Source organism: Pteronotus mesoamericanus, unplaced genomic scaffold (assembly GCF_021234165.1).
Source record: "Pteronotus mesoamericanus isolate MK-2021 breed Mesoamerican mustached bat unplaced genomic scaffold, CSHL_Meso_final contig_74, whole genome shotgun sequence".
In the NCBI taxonomy this organism is placed as follows: Eukaryota; Metazoa; Chordata; class Mammalia; order Chiroptera; family Mormoopidae; genus Pteronotus; species Pteronotus mesoamericanus.
Genome location: NW_026555247.1, coordinates 4,603,337 through 4,626,972, shown reverse-complemented (window position 1 = coordinate 4,626,972; position 23,636 = coordinate 4,603,337). Strand labels below are relative to the sequence as shown.

General features: G+C 33.8%; 1 protein-coding gene across 3 annotated transcripts in view; it reads left to right on the top strand.

Annotated features, from left to right (window-relative positions):
- ROCK1 (Rho associated coiled-coil containing protein kinase 1) overlaps positions 1-23,636 on the top strand; it is a 145,021-nt gene that overhangs the window by 72,891 nt on the left and 48,494 nt on the right. For 2 of the 3 annotated variants that reach the window (XR_008529991.1, XM_054583430.1), the window contains exons 11-16: positions 1,580-1,640; positions 5,818-5,906; positions 8,324-8,372; positions 16,689-16,824; positions 18,127-18,218; positions 18,319-18,565. Coding sequence is in view for 2 of the 3 variants with exons in the window: in XM_054583430.1 (XP_054439405.1) it covers positions 1,580-1,640; positions 5,818-5,906; positions 8,324-8,372; positions 16,689-16,824; positions 18,127-18,218; positions 18,319-18,565 (674 nt within the window). In the remaining variant the exon portion in view is untranslated. The remainder of the gene's footprint in view (positions 1-1,579; positions 1,641-5,817; positions 5,907-8,323; positions 8,373-16,688; positions 16,825-18,126; positions 18,219-18,318; positions 18,566-23,636) is intronic. The other variant, XM_054583431.1, reaches the window with a different exon arrangement.

The window sequence follows — 23,636 nt, the reverse complement described above, 5'->3', positions numbered from 1 at the left end:
TATAATAATATAGCTATTTTATATTGAAATAAATACACAGAGAAGCTTTAAAGCAGTTGTTGCTGAAGCATTCCCCCTTTAAAAAAATTTTTTTAATAAATTATTATCTGGCTGGGTTTCTGAAACACGTGAGATGTTGATGTAAACAAGCCCCATGTTTTTTGGATTTTCTGTAGATAATTACTGTTAATTACTTTATTTAGGTTTATCTATACAAAGCTAATTTGAATTAGTTAAACATTATTCTACTTGTACTAATTTGTCATGCACTTGACTATGTTCTCTGGTTTTTTTTCTTGTATTTGTATGTTGCATATCTCAAACTAACTTTCTGGTTCTTAAAAGTAGAAATTGAACTCTGTTCTTAAGTACCACTACCTTATTGAGTAATATACTATTGTTTAGTAATTTCATGTAGATTATATGAATGGTCAAGGGGACAGTTACTCTTAATAAAGAAAATATCAGAAAAGTATTGATTAGCCTCATTGTAATATGTAAGTATAATTTTGAAATACTGACATAAAATAGGAAACTTCTGAAATTGTTACTCCTGAAATCTAAATATACTTTATTGCTTAAGTATAGCTGAATTAAAAATGGTTTTTAAAATAGCCTTAAGCTTTTTAGCTACATTCCTAATAATCTAACATCTCTTCATTTGAAATAAGTTACCTGAATTACTGGATTTTGTATCAAAGCAACCATATAATATGCAAAAGAACCTTGAAAGAAAAAATAAGAAGTAGAAGAGCAAATGCATGTGTACCATTGGTATTCTTAACATTTCCAGTGCTGCATTCAAGGAAACTTACTAACTTTGCAGAAGGCTAAATATCAACTTCAGTTATATAGCATATTAAATTTAGAAGATCTCTTATAGATCAAATAGTGTGGTCTCTTATCTAATTCAGATTCTATTGGCATTACTATATACTCCTATTTACATTATATAATGCAGAATCTTGCACTAAATTTATGAATTACTTAATAGTGGAGTTAAATTGTAGTACATCTAGAATTTGTCATTTATCACATGGGACCTTTTCTCTACCAATCTGCTACCTAGCTCCTGTTGTTGTCTCCTGATTATTTTATTCTCTAGTTGATCTGAATAATTTTCCAAGGAAAATATAGGAAGTGATATATTTTCCTGTTGTTTCTTTTAGAACATCGTTATATATGTTTAATGGTAATTAAAGGGCACTTGATTATCTTCTGTTTTTCACTCTTAATATCTAATATATTAACAACTGCCCCACAACAGCCATAAAGTATACTGTAGCTATTTGGTATCTTTTGGAGAGAACTCTACTGGTTTAACCAAGGCAGGGCTGTAGTGGTGGTGGTAGTAGATGTATTAATAATAGTACAATACTTACAGCATGGTAGAAGAAGTTGCAGGGGCAGCAGCGGCAGCTGCAACAGCAGCAGCAGCAGCAGCAGCAGCATCTTACCTGTGCTCCATTTTTAAAAAGCACAGCAAGCACAATACTGAATAAAAAACATGTAGTATTTTTATTGGTTGTTATTGGACATTAGTTTTATGTTTTATCTGTAAAATCTTTTTTCCTTTCAGATACTTATCTTCAGCAAATCCTAATGATAACAGAACTAGCACCAACACAGATAAAAGTTTGGTAGGTATTTTCTTACTCTTTTTTAAAAAAGTTGTCTTGTGGATAATGTATTTGCATGCATGATATTAAATAAAGATATATTGCTTCTGAGTATGTAGTAAACTTATATTTCTTTTTATTTATTTACTTTGCCATTTAGTTTTTAATATTTCAATTACACTTGACATACAATATTATATTAGTTTTAGGTGTACACCCCAGTGGTTAGACATTATATAACTTACTGATTATCCTGATAAATCTCATACCCATCTGACACGATACAATTATTAGAATATTATTGACTATATTCCCTATGCTGTACTTTACATCTCCATGCCTATTCTGTAACAACCAGTTTGTAATTCTTAATCCCTTCACTTTTTTCACCCATCCTCCCAGCCCCCTCCCACCTAGCAAATGTCAAAATGGTGAACTTAAAATTTTTTCCTTTATTTTTATTATTGACACTATTATAGGTGGCCCCATTTTCCCCTCCTTTGCCTGTCTCCACCCCCTTCCCTCTGACCATCACCACACTCTTGTTTGTATCCATGGATTATGCATATATGTTCTTTGGCTAATCCCTTTCCTAATTCAGTCATCCCCTTATTCCTCCCCTCTAACAGCTGTCAGTCTGTTCCATGTATCCCTGCCTCTATTTCTATTTTGTTAATTAGATTCCACTTGTAAGTGAGATCAGGTGGTATTTGTCTTTCTCTGACTGGCTTATTTCAGTTAGTATTATAATCTCCAGGCCCATGCTGTCACAAAAGGTAAAAGTTCCTTCTTGTGGTGAACTTGAGTTTTTAATAGTACTTTTTACCTACTGTCTGCTCTCTCCTTTGATTTCTTGCCTAAATATCAAATGGGCTATTATATGTGGAAGCAGATAATAAACCGTAAATTGCTCTACAGATGGACAGTCATGGTCTTTCTAATCCCTTGAATTAGGACTTGATGATAAATGAATCTATCAGTAAGAGCTTTGACAGGAAAACAGATGGCACATTTGAAAGATTTAAATGAAGAGAGTTTTGTATATGTGATAAAATATGCTTAACACAAAATTTACCATTTTAATCAATTTTTAGGTGTATAGTTCAGTAGCATTAAGCACCTTCACATTTCATGCAAATATTACCACAATCCATCTCCAGAACCTTTTCTTCATCCAGACTAAAATTTTGTATCTATTAAACTTCCCATTTCTCCCTTCCCTGTGCCCCTAATAATGATTATTCTACGTTCTATCTCTGTGAATTTGGTTACTTTAGGTACCTCATATAAGTGGACTCACATAATATTTGACTTTTTGTGATTGGTTTTTTTCACTTAGTATAATGTCCTCAAGGTTCATCTTTGTAGCACGCATCCGAGTTTTATTCCTTTTGAAGGCCAGATATAGTCTATTAAATGTATAAACCCCATTTTGTTTATCCATTCATGAAATGGAGAGTTTTAATGAAGGGACTATTACCAGTGGTAGGAACAGGATCAAGGGGAGTAATAAATAAAGGGTGCTAAAGCACCCAGTGATTAACAATGAGAAGCCATTGCCCCTAATCTGAAGGGACTAGGAGAGGCAAATCTTGTTGCCACAACTCTGAGCAAGCATAGAATCATGAAAGAGGAGCATAGAAGACAGAACACTGCCAAAGCCACAGTAATGTAAGAAGGGTGTGAGGAGAGTGAACAGAACTTCATTTTTCCCACCTTTTAATTTCCCACTGCTATGCCCTGTGGCCTGAAAACAACCTTAAAATTATAGGGCAGCAGAACCCAGGTAATACAGTCCGATGGATCTTCAGTGAGAGAAGGGAAAACGGGGCAAATAGAGAAGGACTACTGGTTTGTCCACTGAAAATTACTGGAAGTAAATATTAGAGACATGAGTCCTTTCTATTTTCATATAGCTCATGTTCAGGAGGAAGTGGTTAAAGTAAAAATCTTACTTGCTTACTTTTGAGAATGTCATTTTGGGGAAACCAGACCTTATAAATATCAGAAATAATTATCTGGCCCTTCTTAGATCATTTTTTTTAACTGTGGGTAGTGTAATCTACATAATTTTAACTGCAGAGGTGAATAAATAGCAATCATTTTTTAGAAGCTTAATATAATTCTCCTCTTTCTCCTTGATATGTTAACTCTTAAATGTAAGAGAACATGTGATGGGGAGGGAAAGGAGAAAAAAGACAAACTATGTGAGTACCTGTTAACTGTTTTGGTCTTCTTTTTCTCTTAAATTCCCATTCCAGTAGAGCTATTTGCCAACTTGTATGGCCAGCGAACACTCAGAAGTCTTTAAAACTTAAGCATTTTTGATATAGGGAATATGACAATAAGGAGCTTCTGCAACCTAGCTCTCAGTGTATTATCTGTAGGATTAGTGGTACATCAGGACTTCAAAAAATATTCAGTGGAATCATGTTATTGGGGGGGGGGGGTGACCTTGTTTGGTGATTGCCATAACTTTCAGTAGCTGCTACCTTTTTATCTTTTGCTTTGGTAAGATCACAAGGGAAGAAGAAAACATTGGCATGCCTACTATTTCTGTTAATCTAGAACTAAATATAAAAGTCAACTAATTTAATTTTTAACTCTTCCTTAAAAATCTTCTAGCAGAGATGCTAGTGAACAACTTTGCAATTGCCAAATACATTAAATAATTTTCATTCCATATCTTAATTTTCTATTTTGCTGCATTTGTCACTAATTCCTTCTCCTTAGAACTCGAAGTGTTTATAACTTTTTCATGTTTCCATTCTTTTTTTCTTTTTTCTTCCTGCCTTTTTGGATTTTATGTTCGATCCACTTTGCGGGTTCTCTTCCCATCTCCCTCACAGCCTTTTTCCTTTTTCCCTCCCTCTCCCTTCAATTACTAAATGTTTCTCAGGGTGCTTCCAATCTTGGCTCTCTTCTTCATTTTCTTATAGGTAATCTCACACATATCCAGCTTGTTCCTCTGAGTTCCAAATCTGAGTCTCTCTTCTCTTTCCCTCTAACAGGGCTTTTGTTCCTGCACATGTCTCAGGCACCTCAACCTAGGCCAAAGCTAAACTCAGTTCTTTTCTCTCCACCCTCTTCCCAGCAGCTTTTATTGTTACTTACATTTGTAGTGGTACTCTGTTCTTATTTCTAATCAGTTGTTAGGTTATAAATTCTGCCTTCTAACTGACACAGTTACATACTTCCTCCTCTCATTCCTACAGTCTCTGCCTTGTATCAGACCTAATTAATCTTTTGCCTGAACTGTTTCCATAGCTGTTAACTGGATGCTTTGTCTAGAATTTTTCTGCCTTCTAATCTGTTCACCTTATTATTAATGAAGTGATGTTTCTAAAATGCCAATACTATATCCTTTTTCTTTTTAAAGTGCTTATACATCTAAACCCTCCACTCCTGTTCATGCATAAAAACATCATGGGCTTATATTCAAGGGCTTTTATAAAAAAAAGATTTTTACTTCTATTCTTAAGGGATTTTTTTCTTTTCTTTTTTTCCTTCTTAGTTTAATAACTTTCAATGTTTTTTCCATACCCTTAGGATAAAAATTACAAATTTCTTAGCTTGTCAGAAACAAAGTCCTCCAAGTTCCAGTTTTTACGTAATTCATTCTCCCTGTTATATTATGTGCTCTACCTATACTCAATTTCTTTCCATTTCTCAAGTATATCATTTTCTTCTGCCTCTACTTTTGGAAGGCTAAAATGCCTTCCTTCTACCATCTTTTGTGCTTGGTAAGTAGGTTTCATCTTGTAGGTTTCTTCTCAGACTTTATATCTTCCTGGAAGAATTGGATGTGACCACTTCTCATATTGATGACATTTTATACATAATTTTATTATCACTTACTACATTATATTTTAATATTTGTGTATATGTCTATGGGTAACTGTAGGTTCTTTCCACTCTCTCATTCTCCCATCCCCCACTATTTAACTGTTAGCTTCATGAGAACAGTTACCGAGTCTTTTTATTTTTGTATTGCTATTCCTCCCATAGTGACTGACATATGTGTAGATGTTGGGGGAAAATGCTTGTTAAATTAAAAATAAAATGTCAGATAGAAAGGAAAGGGGTAAGATTGAATCAGACAATTCCTAAACAGTGTAAAATGGTAACATAAACTTGTTATTTTTAAATTCTGTGAATAGTCTTAGTAGAATGAGTTTTGTTTTGTTTTCAATTAAAGCAGGAAAGTTTGCAGAAAACAATTTATAAGTTGGAAGAACAGCTACATAATGAAATGCAATTAAAAGATGAAATGGAACAGAAGTGCAGGTAAGAATATACTTTTTTTTTTTATAGTAAACTTCCTCAGCTTTATTTGTTTATTTCTTCTCTTTTACCTTCATTTTTGAGGGATCATTTTGCTGGCTAAGGAATTATAGGTTGACAGTTATTTTCTCTTGTTTTGCTAAATATTTCTTTGTCTTTTGGCTTTCATTGTTGCTATTTTTCTTTTGTTTTTATTTTTTTTAATTTTTCAAATGGGGGAGGGGCAAGGGAAAGTGATGGGGGAAGGCAGAGACAAATGTATTAGAATATACTTTAATTATGTTTTTTTCATTAAAAGTTGTACAGCAAAGCTTATATAAACCATGCACTCTATAAATACTGGAAAGTAAACAGAAGTAAGGTGGAGATGTAAAGGTTGCTACTGATACCAGTCAATGAAGAATGTCTTGGTTAAAATTGGAAAGTAATATGTATGTTGGCGTTAGTTATAGATATATTTTCCTCAGAATATAAAATGAATTTGTTCCCCGTGGTCTTTATGAAAAAGTTATATAGTGTTGATTTACTTGGTGCCTGATTTATTTCTTTTCTCTCCCATTTTAATTAGACAGCTAAAACAGCAAATTAGTTTGCATTAAATAAGATGCTTTCTAAAATGTAAATGTTGTTAAAGATTAAAGTTCACTAAGTTTTAGATACAGAGATTCTATTTTCCACTGTGATCTTTTTAGGGCAGTAATCAGAATTTTTTGCTATGAGTCTAAATTTAGTAAGAGTTTATATTTATGAAAATATAGAAAGATTATTTTAAATAACTTAGCAAATGGTGAATTACTTATTCATTAGAAACTTTTTATACTTATATTTTTAGTGGATATATTGAATAAATGAAATACAGAGGTAAGACAGAGATAAAGTACACAACAAATAGAATTGGGAAAGCTGGCAATTTTGTGATGGGGGTTAAGAGAAAACCAGTAAAATTCTCACTACATACTATTCCTGATAGATTAAGTAGTTAAGCATATAATACAAACTTTTTTTATAAAAGCCCTTGAATATAAGCAAATTAATTAACTGATGCTAGAATTTGCAACAAATTTCTAAGTATAAAATATGGGGAAAAAATGGGAGGAAATAAATAGATGTTATTGCTTATGTGTTGAGAAGTTCCTACATCCAAAAAATGCTGTAATCAAAACTAAAAGGCAAATAACAAACTAGTGGTCGTGGCGGTGATGGTAGGGATCTATTTGAGGAAAAAAATAAGAATGGCCAACATGGTCAATAATCACATTTAAATGGAGAGGGAGGATGCAGGTGCCTAGGATGAATCTGGGTAGATCAACAGAATCTGGAAATTGGAGGACTTTGTTTCTGACAAGCTAAGAAATTTGTAATTTTTATCCTAAGGGTATGGAAAAAACATTGAAAGTTATTAAACTAAGAAGCAAAAAAAGAAAAGAAAAGAATCCCTTAAGAATAGAAGTAAAAATCTGATCAAATTTGCTTTTTAAAAAGAAGTCTAGGTTAGTTGGAAGCACCTGAGATTTATTAAATCAACTATATGGGAATGAGGGAGGAAGATGATTCCCAGGTGGTGTCCTTCACTAAGGGACACTTTGAGAAGAAGCAGATTAGCATTATGGGTAGGGGTGTGGAGCAGAGGGAATAAATTTAGTTCTGGAAATGCTGAATAAAGTATTTGATGAGATGTCCATGGAAATGGTTATATATACAAATTTGAAGCTCAGAATTCAGAGCCAAAGAAAATAAATTGTGATGGAGATAATACACTTTCAGTTTATCTCAATTTTTTACAGAAGTTGCTAGTGGGTGTATTTACTGATTTATATATGCCACCTGTCCCTTGATTTACTTAATCTTGTATTAAAGATTAAATGGCTAATTTTTATTTAGTAGCAAGTATTACATAAGTGACATTAGGGATCCTTAACCTCGAGTCCATAAAGGGTCCATGGATGATATTTGAGGTCTTTAAACTTAGATGAGAAAAAGTGAATATTTTCTCTTAACTTATAAGTGAAATTCAGCATTTCCTTTATGAACATAGGCAATAAATAACAATAATTTGCAGTAACTGAATTTTTATTACCAATAGATACTACAGATATATTATTACAATACAGTTATCCCTAAATATCACTTATGCTCACTGCTACATTGAAATTACTGCCACTAGATACTGTGATTTAATGAATTAACAAAGAAGTACACATATTACTGAATCATACTTTTTTTTAAGTTTATAACTATATTTCAGTATAATCTTGGCTTTTTTATGTGGTTTATTTTATGCTTCTAAAAAACTGCCAAAGAGATCCACAGCACAACAAATATGAAATCTTAGTTAAATGGAAAAGAAAGAAATGTGGGGTTCCAACCTGTGGTCAATAAAAAATAAACATTTTTAATCTGTAATGCTTTTGTTTTTACAGAACTTCAAACATTAAACTAGACAAGATAATGAAAGAATTGGATGAAGAGGTACTTTTTGTTTTATAATTTAAAGTGTTCCTTTTTAAGAGTTTTTCCCCCTTTTTCATATTGTTTTATTTCCTGAGAGAATTACATTTGAACTTTATAGGTTGAAATACAAAGAATTATGATAAGAATTCTATATTGGAGTTGCAGGTTCAAACAATATAGATTAGATTATACTTCGGCTTTTTTAATTTTATTGTAGAACACTTTAAATTTTAGCACAAAAAAATTTATTTCAGTGGTTCTTAATATTTGAAAGTCAGTGAGAAAGGAGCAAAAGAATCAAGATCAGAAACTGAATCTGCAGCTATAACACAAAAAGACAAAGAGGAAAGAATACAATTTTAAAAGGACTGATTAACATAATGTCATGTAAACAAATGGGAAATATATTGATTTTTAAATTATGTATGTTTTCTATTGTCACCTAACAAGTTCTTATTATCAGGGAAGGGAAACACAGCATAAACATTTCTTGATTCAGATATTTGTTTGCAAATATGTAATACATTTTCATTCCTTTTGGTCAACTTGTAAATGTCTTTCTACCACACATATGAAGATCCTTTGAAAAGACATATGCTCTGTGTCGTCTTCCTTTCATTGATTACTTTCTTTGTCTTTTTTAGATTCAATCTTTTGATGATTTTTATGCTTTTAATTTTCTCTTCTGTTAAGGAATAGTGCCATTGGTAGGATTTTGCCATTTTTTTCATTTGTAGCTTTGGATATACATATAGTTATCTGAGAAAATTTAGATAATATTTTACCAGCCTACCATTTCTCATTGTGTACTCCACCTGGCACTCTTTATTTGATAATAAGTATTTAACAAATCCTTTTTTATATATCTTCCACTTTTTATTTCATTTCTAAAATAGATAAAATTTAGGCATGGTAGATTCAAGTTATTCAGCTTGCCAATTCAGGGTAAAAAAGAGATCTTAATTATAGTATTAGAATACAATAGTCTTCCTTTATCTGCTAGGAATATATTTCAAGGCTCCTAGCGGATGCCTGAAACACTTGATATACTATGTTTTTTCTTTTACATACATACCTTTTTACTTAAAGGAACCACTTTATGGCTTCCCTTTGGCATATCTGAATTGCCAGCATCGTAGTTCTTGTTCTTTGGGGCCATCATTACTACTAAAAACGAGCACTGTGATACCGTGACAGTCAGTTTGATCATCAAGATGGGGAGCCTATACAGACAGCATCGATGCACTGCAGAAAGGGATGATTCACATCCCAGGTAGAACAGTGTGAGACTTTATCACACTGCTCAGAATGGTGTGCAGTTGAAAACTTGGGAATTGTTTATTTGTGGAATTTTCCACTTAATATTTCTGGACCTCGGTTGACTGCAGGTAACTGAAACTATGAAAAGTGAAATTGCAAATAATGGACTGCTCTAATCTTGCTTCTGGAAAGATGGGTAAAAGTACTTTTCCCCTATTCCTCCTACAAAGTACAGCTAAAAAGCCTTGACATTAATTATAAGACAAATGTAAAAAAGATTCTGAATGATAAAGAGAAAGCAAACCAGCTAGAGGACTTGGGTCCCAAGAAATGACACAGAAATGAGTACTATGGATTTTCTTTTTGCGGCATATATCCCAAACTGTGTGCTGTAGAAACCAGCAATCTGGAAACACCAACAAGCACAGACAAGAAAAGCCGCTCTCTTTAGCCAACAAACCAGAAAAAGGGCATGCTAGCAAGTCAGAAAACTTACATAATTACACAATCATTGCTCTAGTCAGCCAAACACAGCATAAAAAATTAACGCTACTCCCACCAGCAAACGCGGAGTTTGAAAAGCCTAGATTTTCAGCTGTCTGGTGCACTGGTGTCAGAGATCAATGGAGGGACTTTCGTATCCACTGAGAAATGACAAGCGCTCCCCCCTGCCCCCGCCTCCCCAGTCAGTGTCATTGGAAACCACATAGGAATATGGTTTTTCAATTCTACTGCACAAGGAACCCCTCCCACTCCCTGCTGAGGTGGTATCAGAAAGGCCAGGTAGAGAGTTTGAATCTTTAATACTAGAAAAACAAGCCTCCCCTGCTCTGCCTTGATGTTACCAGTGGAGGCCTAGATCAGAATTCCCATTTCCACCCAACAGTAATGTGGATGCATGTCCCCACAACCTCTGTGTCAATAAAGATCAGGTGGAAAACCTAGATTTTTACCTCCATCTGGCAGAAAGGAGGCAGACCTCCTTAATTCCACTAGAACAGTGACAGATGAGACCTGCTAATATCGAAGACTTAAATAAGATATGGAGTATTGTAAAATAATACCCAAAATGTCCAGGTTTTTATTGAAACAATAATGTTAACACTAAGATAACAGATGTTAAAATTATCTGATAGCGATTTAAAGGAATCATCATAAATATGTTTCAGCGAGTAGCTACAAACATACTTGAAACAAATGAAAAATTTAAGTTAGAAAGTATTAACAAAAAAATGGAAAGCCTTAGCAGAGACATAGAAGATAGAAAGTGGAACCAACCACAAATAACAGTAACTAAATAAAAATTTCAATGAGTGAGCTCAACAGCAGACTGAAGGATACCAAGTGAAGAAATCGGAGAACTTGTAGAATAGAAATTACACAGTTTGAATAACAATAAAAAAAAAAAAAAGTATCAGAGAAATGTACCCTTAAAATGTATATAATCTTTGTAATGAATGTTGCTGCAATAAATTTAATTAAAAAATTTTTTTTAATCTAAAGTTTGGGTTATTGAAATTGCTGAGTGAGAGGAGAAAAGGGACACGAAAAATGATGGCTAAAAATTCCACAAATTCGGCAAGCCATGAACCTACAAAGAGACAAACCTACAAGACGTAGAGTGAACCACAAAGAGAATAAACCCAAAGATATCCAAACCAAGACACACAGTAGTCAGACTTCTGAAAACTAATGACAGGAAATTCTGCCTTCAGCAAAAGACACTTAACTAATGGGAAGATTATCACAAATGACAGCAGATTTCTTATCAGAAACCATGGAGGACAGGAGAAAGTGGCACAATGTTTTTCAATGGCTGAAAAAAGAAACTGTCAACCCCGCATTGCATGTGCATTAAAAAATCCTTTCCAATGAAAATCATGGCATTCTCAGGTGAAAGAAAGCTTAAGAGAAGTTGTCACCTACACACCTTCCGTAAAAGATTTGCTAAAGGAAATTCTCTAAATAGGAAGGAAATGGTAAAGGACAGGATCTCAACATACTAAAAAAGAAGAAGGAACAAGAGTAAAAATACGTGTCAATACAATACACTTACCTTCTCCTCTTGAGTTTTTTAGTAGTATTTTTGACAATTGAAGCAGAAATTACATCATTGGCTAATGTGGTTCTCTATATTTGTAGAAGAAATATTTAAGATAATTATATGCAGGAGGATAAAGAGATACAAACAGAGGTAGAGGTTTTATACTTTAATTAAACTAGAAATATGTCAACACCAGTAGACTGATAAACTAGGTACTGTATATGTAATATAATACTTAAAGCAGCCACTGAAAATGTTTTATAAATTGATATCCTAAAAAACACTGTAGATAAGTCAAAGTAGAATTCTAAAAAATGTTCAAGTAACCCACAGAAATATGAGAGAGAAAAAACATAGCTAAAACAAAAAACAAAAATGGGAGACTTAATTCTAATGTCAATAATTACATTAAATAGAAGAGCAATCACTTTTTAAATTGACTTGAGAGAGAGAGAAAGAAACATCGACCTGCTGTTCTACCCACTCATGCATTCATCGGTTGATTCCTGCGTGTGCCCGGACCAGGGACTCATCTCACAAACTTGACATATCAGGACAACACTCCAGCTAACTGCACTACCTCGCCAGGGCCTAAAGGTAGCAGCAGTTAAAAGGAATATATTCTTTTCTTTTAATTAAATCAGAGCAGGTTTTTTAAAATGACCTAATTATATGCTATCTACCAGAAATTCTCCTTAAATGTAACATTATAGACAATTTGAAAGTAAGAGGATAGAAAAATATATGATGCAAATATTAGCAAAAAGAAAACAGCAATGACATTATCAAGTAAGTTAGACTTAAAGAATATTATTACTAGGGGCAGAGAAATATATTACAAAATGATAAAAAGGTCAGTCCACTAATAAATAACATTGCTAAATTTGTACTTATCAAACAATGAAGTTACAAATAAGTGAGGTAAAAGGGGAAATAAACAAATCCACAATTTTTACTGGAGACTTCAATATCACTCCTTACATAGAGAATCTGAAAACATAGGAGACTGAAACCACACCATCAAACAACTACAGGATCTAGTCAACATTGATAGAATCCTCCATCCAATATCAAAATACACATTTTTCTCAATCACTCAAGGAACACATTCTAAGATAGACTACTTCCTGAGCAAACTTCTACAAATTTCTACAAAACTTCTACAAAAGAATTAAAGTCATACAGAATGTGTTCTCTGACCAAAATATAATTAAACTAGAAAGAAGAGCAGAAAGATCAGACAAATCTGCAAACACATGGAAACCAAACAACACAGTTCTAAATAATCCATGGATAAAAAAGAGGAAATGACTTAAAGGAAAAGAAAAAATATTTCGGGAAGTTAATTGTGTCTCATAAGTTAGATTAAAAAGTTATGGCTGTTCATCTTTAAAAAAAGATTTGAACTACAAAAGTGAAAATAAAACATAAAAATTTGTGGGATGCAGCTATCATAGTGCTGTAAGGGTAATTTGTATATTAAATGCTTACATTAGAAAAGATTAAGTCTCAAATCAATCATCTATGTTTGCACCTCAAGAACCTAGAAAATAAAAGCAAAAATAAGGAAGGAAAAATAAAGATAAAAGCAGAGATTAATGGAATTGAAACCAAAAACATTAGAGAAAAATCAGTGAAAACAAAAAGCTAGTTGTTTGGGAAGATCACAAAATTGACAAACCTCTAGCAAGACTGACAAGGGAAAAAGAGAAGACACAAATTTGCTGTGTCAGAAATAACACACCTGGCTGATGTGGCTCAGTGGATTGAGCACCGACCTGCAAAGTGAAAGGTCGTTGGTTCAATTCCAAACCAGGTCATTTGTCTGGGTTGTAGCCCAGGTCCCCAGTTGGGGACATGCAAAAGGCAACTGATCCATGTATCTCTTGTGCATTGATGTTTCTCTCCCTCTGTTTTTCCCTCCCTTCCCCTCTCTCTCTAAAAATAAACAAATCTTTTATTTTTTTAAAGAAATACTACTAGGTGGATATATGTCAAAAGGATCATAAGAGAACACTGCGAAAAATTCTAAATACATAAATGTAAAATTTAGACTAAATGGACTAATTCCTGCAAAAATGCATACTACCACAACTCATACAATATGAAATAGATTATTTGAATAGCCCTGTATAACCTCTAAAATGAATTTATAATATGAGATTCCCCAAAAAAACTAATCACCAGGACCAGATGATTTTACAAAAATAGCACTGGCCCATGCAACTCAGTTGGTAGGAGTGTTGTCCCATAACTGACAGGTTCTATTCCTGGTCTGGGCACATGCTTAGGTTGTGGGTTTGATCCATGATTTTGGCACATATGATCCCCATTCCAGGCCTATAAGATCCTCAGTACAGGCACGTATGGGAGGCACCCAATTGGTGTTTCTCTCTTGCATCGATGTTTCTCTCCTCTCCCCCTCTCTCTAAAAGCAATGAACAAAATGTCCTTGGGTGAGGGTTTTTATTTGTGTGTGTGTGTGTGTGTGTGTGTGTGTGTGTGTGTGTACACACACACACACATATGTATGTATAAATTTTATATATAAAATATTTTAAATATATCTTTATAAATAAATATATAAAAATACATTTATATATAAATAAAATACACTGTGTGTATGTATATATATGAAAAAATGGCAGTAATTACATGTCTATCAACAAATGAATTTAAAAAACAAAATAAATGAAGAAGCAGAACAGAAACAAACTCATACAGAACATTTTGACAGCTGCCAGATGGGATGGGGTTGGGATGAGTGAAAAAGGTGAAGGGATTAAGAAATACATACTGGTTGTTGAGAAGTCAAGTACAGCGTAAGGAATACAGTCAATAATACTCTAATAACTATGATGTCAAATGGGTACTCAAATTATCAGGATGCTCACTCTGTAAGGTATATAATGTCTGATCAATGGGGGTGTACACCTGAAACTAATATAATATTGTATGTCAACTGTAATTAAAAAATAAAAATGATTTAAATTCAGTAAGAAAGAAAATTGACAGAAGACCTGAACATATATTTTATCAAAGTGGGTGACAGGCTCATGAAAAGATGTTCAATATCATTAGCTATTAGAGAAATGCAGATTAAAAACCACCATGAGATATCACTGTACTAGAACAAGTAAAATTAAAAATAGTGTCAATACGAAAGCTAACAAAGACATGGAGAAACTGGATTATTCATACGTGGCAGCTGGGAGCGTGAAATGGTACAGCTATTCTGGAAAATAGTTTAGCAGTTTCTTAAAATAGTAAACAAGCAACTACCATGTGACATAGCAATTGGACACTTATCCCAGAAAAGTGAAAACTCATATCCTCACAAAAGCCTGTATACTGCTCTTCAAAGTAGCTTTATTTTTAATAGCTAACAAATAGAAACAACCAAAATGTCCTGCAGTATGTCAATGATTGAACAAATTTTGATATATCTACACCATAGAATACTCAGCAAGAAAAAGGCATGAACTATTGCTACAACTTGGATGGATCTCAAGGACGTTATAGTGATTGTAAAAAGCCTGTCTCAAAAGGTCCATACTGTATGATTCCTTATTATAATAATCTTAAAACAACAATATTATACAGATGAAGGAACCATTATTAGTTGCCAGGGATGTGGCTGGTAGGAGAACAGAGATGAATGTGGCTTTGAGTGGTGGTTAGAAGTAGATCATTGTGCTGATAGAACATAGCTGTTTCTTAATTGCAGTGGTGGTTACATGAACCTACATATGAGATAAAATGACAGACAACTATACATAGTTTATATCAGTATCAATTTCCTGATTTTGTTAGTGTACATTATACTGTTACATATAATGTAACTATTAGAGGAAAATGAGGGAAGGGTATATGAGACCTCTTTGTACTATCTTTGCAATTTCTGAAATGTACCATTATTTCAAAATAACAAAGCCTAAAAATAAGAGAAAAATCTTAGAATTGGAAAGACTTTATATGATCTGTCAAATTGTGCTAAACTGACAGCATCTTACATAAAATACGTTGTGTTTTTTTTTTTTTAAGATGGGAAATCCCAGGAAAAAACCATGCACTCTAAGGGAAGTTTTTGTAGCATAGAGTCATTTTAAGATTTTACTTATTTTATTTATTTTTGGAGAAAGGGAAAGGGAGGGAGAAAGAGAGGGAGGGAAACATCAACGTGCAAGAGAAACATCGAGCAGCTGCCTCTCACACATCCCCAACTGCGCACCTGGCCTGTAACCCAGGCTTGTGCCCTGACCTGGAATTGAACCAGTGACCCTCCAGTTCACAGGTGGCGCTCAATCCATCGAGCCACACCAACCAGGGCCCTAGAGTAAAGCCTTATTAAAGATTAAATGGAGTTTTGAAAGCAGGATATGCTGATAGTGGTAACACTTGAAACAGAAGATAAATTTTTAAGTTGTGGAAGTTTGGGGGATTTTTTCTTTTAATTTTACTCTTCTCTGTAGTTTCATTCTCTAAAATAGCTATTTCCTTCATTACTTTTTAATATGCATTAGTAGGTTGATACATAGAAAATCTTAGAAAAAGTAAATTGTTGAGACAGGGAAGGGATTAAGGGAGACACACAGGGACTGGTTAACTGCACATACTGTAGCATTTGATGCTTTTTGAGCTTTGCACCATTTAATTATCAAATATGTTATTATTACCTAATTCCTTTCATATTTCATATCTTAAATATAGGGCATAAATAAATCAAAATACTGGTAATGTAATGCATTGTGGTCATCTTAAACAAATAAAGTGACTTTCAATCTGATGGGTTTTTTATATTCATATAGTCAGAAATCCCTGAATATTTTACATATGTAGTCCAAATAGAGAATTCTCACTGTCCTACAAGTCAAGCTAATTCTGTTATTAAAAAGCTGTCATTAGGAGGTACTCTGTTTTTGAAACAAAAAAAAAAATCCATCTTAAGTCTTTGTGTTTTGTTTTTAAGAACAATATATTCTCAAATAAATGAGTATTAATTGCAATGGTAACTTTTGTCATAATTTCAGGGGAATCAAAGAAGAAATCTAGAATCTACAGTGTCTCAGATTGAGAAAGAGAAAATGTTGCTACAGCACAGAGTTAATGAGTACCAAAGAAAAGCAGAACAGGAAAATGAAAAGAGGAGAAATGTAGAAAATGAAGGTAAATTGTTACTTTTGAAAAGCACTGGCATTTCTAACACTACCATTGAAGTTTTTGTCATGAGGTTTTCTTAAATTTAGTGCCTAGATATAACCCTAAGACACTTTATTGGCTAAATACCCATGTCCCAAGATAAATATATAACATATTAAAGTCAGTAGTAATGTTTTAGGTAGCAATTTTTATCCTTATGTGCTTATTAAAATCTTCTAGAAAGCTTTAAAGAATACTGAGACATAAACTCCAGAGATTCTAATTTAATCGATGTAGACATGTGGCCTGAAGATCAGTATTTTTTATTACGCTCTCTAGGCACTTCTAACAAGTAGCCACATTAGAGAACTCCTGAACTAGAATTTCATATATTTAATGTTTGTGTTATAAATGCTTTTGAAATAGCTTTCTATACCCTTTGATCCAATGATTTAACCTCTAAGAATTTTTACACACACACTTACGCACATGCACATTGATGTAGAAACAGAGATATTGTAGCAATTTCTTAAATGGAAAAAATTATAAACAACATAAGTGTAATCAATGACATAATAAATTTTGTTATGCCTATATCATAGAATACTATGTATCTTATAAAAGAGTAAAGCATTTCCTTACCAAAGAATCTCTAAAATGTATCTTCAAGTGAAAAAAAAGTAGATTGTTTAAAACAAAAGTGCTTGTCTGGTAGTTGAAATATGTGTGTATATATTATACATGCACACCTGTGCGCACACATGTACACACATGCATGTGTATATACATATATGTGGCTGTACATATATACACATCAGTGTGCACATGAAAACATGTATATTTCATGTGTATATTTTAGAGTTTGGATACATAGAGTATTTTAGGAAGGATATGCAAGAAATTAATAATAGTTGTGGCTGGGGAGGAGAGTGAGAGAGGGACTAGGAGACAATGTGGAGACATGCCATTCGGTAACTTTGGAGTTTTGAACCATTTTAAAAAGACTGAATTATTCAAAAAGATTTGTACTATTAAAAAATAAATAATATTAAAACTATTCATTAATAGATTGACTTTATTAAGGGAATAAGAAAATTGAAATACTATAACAATAGAAAAATGTCTATTTTTGCATTCTGTATTATAAAACAAATGTTCTACTTTATGATGAATTTAAAATGTAAGTACTTCCAAGGTGGAATTTCACTTTCGGGGTGGACCTATTGTAGCTGTTAGGGGCTAAGACTCAATTTCTTTTTTTTTAATGGATTTATATGTTTCTTCCATGAAAACTTCATAATGTCTACATGTTATTACTTAATTCACTAGTTTCTACATTAAAGGATCAGTTGGAAGACTTAAAGAAAGTCAGTCAGAGTTCACAACTTGCTAATGAGAAGCTGGCACAATTACAAAAGCAGGTAAGTTTTTGGCATGTGATTTAAAAAAAAAAAATTATAACCAATAAGTTTGATTACATTTCGGTAAAAAATCTATTTTCTTGCTCTTTTTTTTAAATAGCTGGAAGAAGCCAATGACTTACTTAGGACAGAATCAGACACAGCTGTAAGATTAAGGAAGAGTCACACAGAGATGAGCAAGTCAGTTAATCAGCTAGAGTCCCTGAACAGAGAATTGCAGGAGAGAAATAGAATTTTAGAGAATTCCAAATCACAAACGGACAAGGAATATTATCAGCTGCAGGCTGCATTAGAAGCTGAACGAAGAGACAGAGGTCATGATTCTGAGATGATTGGAGATCTTCAAGGTAATATTTCTTACTGTGGTAAAATACACATAACATAAAATTTACCATTTTATCCATTTGTAAATGTATGGGTCATTGGCATAAAGTACTTACATGTTGTTATGCAATCATCACAGTTATGCATCTGCAGAACTTTTTTCATCCCACACTAAAATTCTGTACCCTTTAAACAGTAGCTTCCTGTTACTAACTCCTCCCAATCTCTGGTAAACATCAATTATCCTACTTTTTATCTTTGGCGAAACCAGAAATGGTTAGCATTTTTCCTCTTTTATTTATTTTTCCTTTTAGTTTTTAATTTTGTTGAAATACATTTGTCTCCACCTTTCCGCCACCACTTTCCCTTTCTTCTTTTAGTATTAATGCCTACATTTGTATCACACTAATTTCTTTACCCTCATGGGCACCCCTGTGAGGTAGGTAATGTGGATATTTCTAATTTTACAGCCAGATTAGTGAAAATGTGATTTTGAGCCTGCCTAATCCACAGAAGTCTTACTCAAAATGGGACTAACCCAGGCTGAGAGGATTACTACTATTAAAACTTGGGAATTCCTTATGTATTGTTGATAGAAATAGGAACTCAATTGCAGAAATAGAATCCCATTACAAATAAAGAATTAAGTACTTGGGAAGGTTAGCACTATAGATATCGTCAGTCTTTGTGAGTCTAAAAATGATGGAATATAACAGTGAATAAAGGAACAATTTTATAATGGTAATAAAATTCGGTTTGTTTTCAGAAAGATGCTTGGTTCTACCCACTTCTCATATATTTTTCTATTATAATTATGTTCCTGTTAGCAACAGCATCTGCGTTAACTAATCAAACAGATATGCATGGAAGTTGCCAGATCTCTCAGGGGAAAATTGAGGGTGGGATGGTCCATTTTAACCTTAGTCACAGGATGGGAACATAGTTTGGGGTCTCTTGGGGCTTGATGATTAGCTATAATTCTGTAGAGAGAGGTCAGGGTCAGTTTTTGTGACTGTGGAAACGGAAATTAAGATCTCCCATTGGTTCTTAGCTGAGGAATGTTGTGCAGGCCTATTTCTAGGCTTAAAATAGATCTAAATATAATCAAGAAAGTAACCTCATTATATATACTAGAAAAGCCTCATATTTGACTTTCTTACATTGCTTTTCCAGGACTTTTTATATATAACCTAACTATGTGAAAGTCACTTCATTTGCCTTCATTATCTATAAACCAAGGAGAATAGAATAGGTGACCCCTAAAATTAAAGTTTGTAATCTTCCAGTTAAGACTGAACTTTGAAGTGCTTGCCTGAATGGAGGAGACCACCATCCATGTGTTCACCAACAATGGTTTTAATTAAGTCTGTTTTTTAGGTATTAGTAATGTTAAGAAAAATTCATAGCATGATTTGTTGTTGAGGTTTATCCTTTTTGAATGATTCCCTTGAGATTTAATTTTTAATTTACATGTGAATCAGATCTCACATGCATTAAAAAATACACACAACTATATGAGCCTCCACATACATATAAAGATGTATTTTGGTTAAAAAATAACTTTTACATTAATCTTTTATGGTCTTTAAGAAATTTCAGGTTCCTCAAGTATAAATTTCTCATAGTCCAGGATGCCGGGCTTCTGGCAGAGTCAGGATTATTTCCTAGTTCAGTGTCCTTCATGTATACTAGTGGGCAAAAGCTTTTTCATGTGTATGGAAAGTGATTTCCCAAATATAATTGGATAGTAAATATTTTAGGCTTTGTGAGCCACATATGATCTCAGTTATATATTCTTCTTTTCTACTTTTTACAACCTTTTAAAAATGGGGAAAAAATAAAACCAAAACATTTTTAGCTTCTTGTCTATAGAGAAACAGACTATGGACCTGAAGTTTATCAGCACCTGGACTAGTGTACAGATAAGGCTACTGTTACAGACAAAATTAGCTTCCTAAAGTCCAATCCATAGAGGCTTAAACAAAGTAAATTAACAAAGATCAAAATGTAATGGAGGAATGAAAATTTGAACTGAAATGATAAGTTCTCCATCTAGTGGATCTATCTGTGATTTTTCAGATTGAAATGCAAAAAGACAAATTATTGACTTATGGCCAAGATGGACACATAGGTAGACATGCTTTGCCTCCTCATACAACCGTAGGAAGAATCACAACCAATCTCAAAACAAAATACAACCAGAACTGCCAGAAAATCGAACTGTATGGAAGTCCGACAACCAAGAATTTAATGAAGAAATATTCATACAGATAGGTAGGAGAGGTGGAGATAAGGAGCCAGTGGGGAGAGGATGCAAGGTGGTGGCGGCCAGTGGAATGGGTGATTCCACATTCACATGTGGTGGATAAAAACCAGGACACCTGGGGAGCAAGCCATCTCAGCCCGCCCCCAGCAAGGCCATGCCTCCCAGGATTCCAGGGCCAGAGAAAATAAAGCTCATAACTTCTAGCTGTTAAAACCAGTGGGGTTTTGGGTGGTGGTGGTGGAAGAAACTGCTGGTCTCTCAGGAGAGTCTGTTTAAAGGACCTATACAGCCCTAGAATGTATGCAAATCCACCCACTCTGGGATTCAGCACCAGGACATCAGCTAGAGGGGCACCAGTCACATACAGGAAGTGACTGGAAATGGGGGAAGAGTGGAGCAAGCAGCATTATTCCCTCTCCCACCCTCGCCCACATACAGCGCTACAAAGCTGCAAAGCAAGGTTGCCCCACCCTGGCTAATACCTAAGGCTCCACCCTTTACAATGTAACAGGTACACCAACATTGGGAATCAAAGCAGCTCTACCTAATACACAGAAAGAAACACTGGGAGGCTGCCCAATTGAGGAGACAAAGAAATATGGCCCAAATGAAAGCATAGATCTAAACTCCAGAATAAGAACTAAGCAAAATGGAGATAGCCACCCTGTCAGATACAGAGTTCAAAACACACTGGTGATAAGGATGCTTAGAGATCTCATGAGTACAACAAACTCATAAGAGATGAAGGCTACGCTAAGTGAAATAAAGAAAAATCCATAGGGAACCAACAGTGAAGGGAAGGAAGCTGGGGTTCATATCAGGGATTTGGAACATAAGAAAGAACATAAGTACAGAATTCAAAAAAATCAGGAGGGAATAGGGAGACTCTGGGACACCTCCAAATGTGCCAACATCTGAATCATAGGGGTGCCAGAAGGAGAGGAGGGAGAGCAAGAAATTGAAAACTTACTTGAAAAAATAATGAAAGAAAACTTTCCTAATTTGGTGAAGGAAGTAGACTTACAAGTCCAGGAAGCACAGAGTCCCAAACAAGTTAGACCCAAAGAGGGCAATGCCAAGACACATCATAATTAAAATGCGAAAGGCTAAAGAGAGGAACTAGCAAGAGAAAAGGAAAGAGTTACCTACAAAGGAATTCCCAAAAGATTATCAGCTGATTTCTCATAAGAAACCTTACAGGCAAGAAGGGCCTGGCAGGAAGTATTCAAAGTCATGAAATGCAAAGACCTACATCCAAGATTATTCTGTTCAGCAGAGCTATCATTTAGGATGGAAGGGCAGATAAAGTGCTTCCCAGATAAGGTAAAGCTAAAAGAGTTCATCATCACCAAGCCCTTATTATTTGAAATGTTAAAGGGACTTCCTAAGAAAAAGAAGATCAAAGCTATGAACAGTAAAATGACAACAAACTCACAGCTATTAACAACTGAATCTAAAAAAACAAAAACTAAACGAACAACTAGAATAGGAATAGAGTCATAGAAATGGAGATCACATGGAGGGTTATCAGGAGGGAGGGAGAAGGGGGAGAATGGGGGTAGAAGGTACAGAGATTGAAAAGCATAATTTGTAGGTACAAAATAGGAGGAGGTTAAGAATAGTGTAGGAAATGGAGTAGCTAAAGAACTTATATGTACAACCAATGGACATGAACTAAGGGGAGGGATTGCTGGAGGGAAAGGGAGCACTGGGCAGAGGGGTCAAAGGGGAAAAAATTGGGATAACTATAATAGCATAATCAAAATATACTTTAAAAAAAGATAATTTTTTAAAAATTAACCATATAAAATGTCTTTTAAAAAGCCTGTTCAGTTGGTTTCTTCTTTACCTTTTTATTTGGGAAAATTTCAGTCATATACCATAGGAAAATACTGTAATGACCCCCTAGGTACCTATTATCCAGCTTCGGTAATCTTCATCTAGCAACCAGTCATGTTTTATTTAAACCCCCACTTCCTTTTTCCCAGTCATCTGACCCTGAATTATATTGAAGCAAATCATGGGCACCCCATTGTTAAATTTGTAAATATTTCAGTATCTCTTAAGATAATGGATTTTTTAAATGACCACAATGTTATTATCATATCCAGGAAAAAGTTGATAATTATTTAATATTGTACTACCTAGCACTGCAACATCTAGTCAGTGCTCAGACTTTTTAGTGGTCCCATTTTATTGTCGATTTTGTATTTTGCTTAATTAGCTCCAGTTAAGATTCACACGTTGCATTTATAATATGTCCCTTAAGTTTTTTTTTAATCTATAGGTTCTCCTTCCCTTTTTTGTTTTAGTTGCTGTTGGTTGAAGAAAAAAGGTTTTTATGTTCTGTTGAACATCTCCCATTCTGAATTTTACTGATTCCATCAATTTACATATCCCTTTGTCCTTCGTACTTTAAATTGGTGTTTCTGAAGGTGTGATCTTTTTCAAGTAGGAGTTTGGCAAGAATACTTGTAAAACGTTTATGTACTGGGATGCACATAAAGTATGGCACTCTCTTTTTGTGATATTACAAGCCATTGATAATCATTGCCTAGATCCTTTGTTTCTTTAGGAGTTTGCAGTGTTGATGATCTGTTTTTTTCATTCTTCGTTAACTGGAATACTACTGTAAATACTTTTTTTTTCACTATATAGTTACTTTGAAGTACAGCTTAAAAAAGAAAGTCAAGTTAAACACTTGATTTCTTTTCCTTTAATATTTTTCAGAACAGTAAGTTATTTCCCCATCATACTCCAAAGGTAACCAGTAACACTTTAAAATATATTTATGAACTTAATGAATTTTAATATATTTAATATGTTAG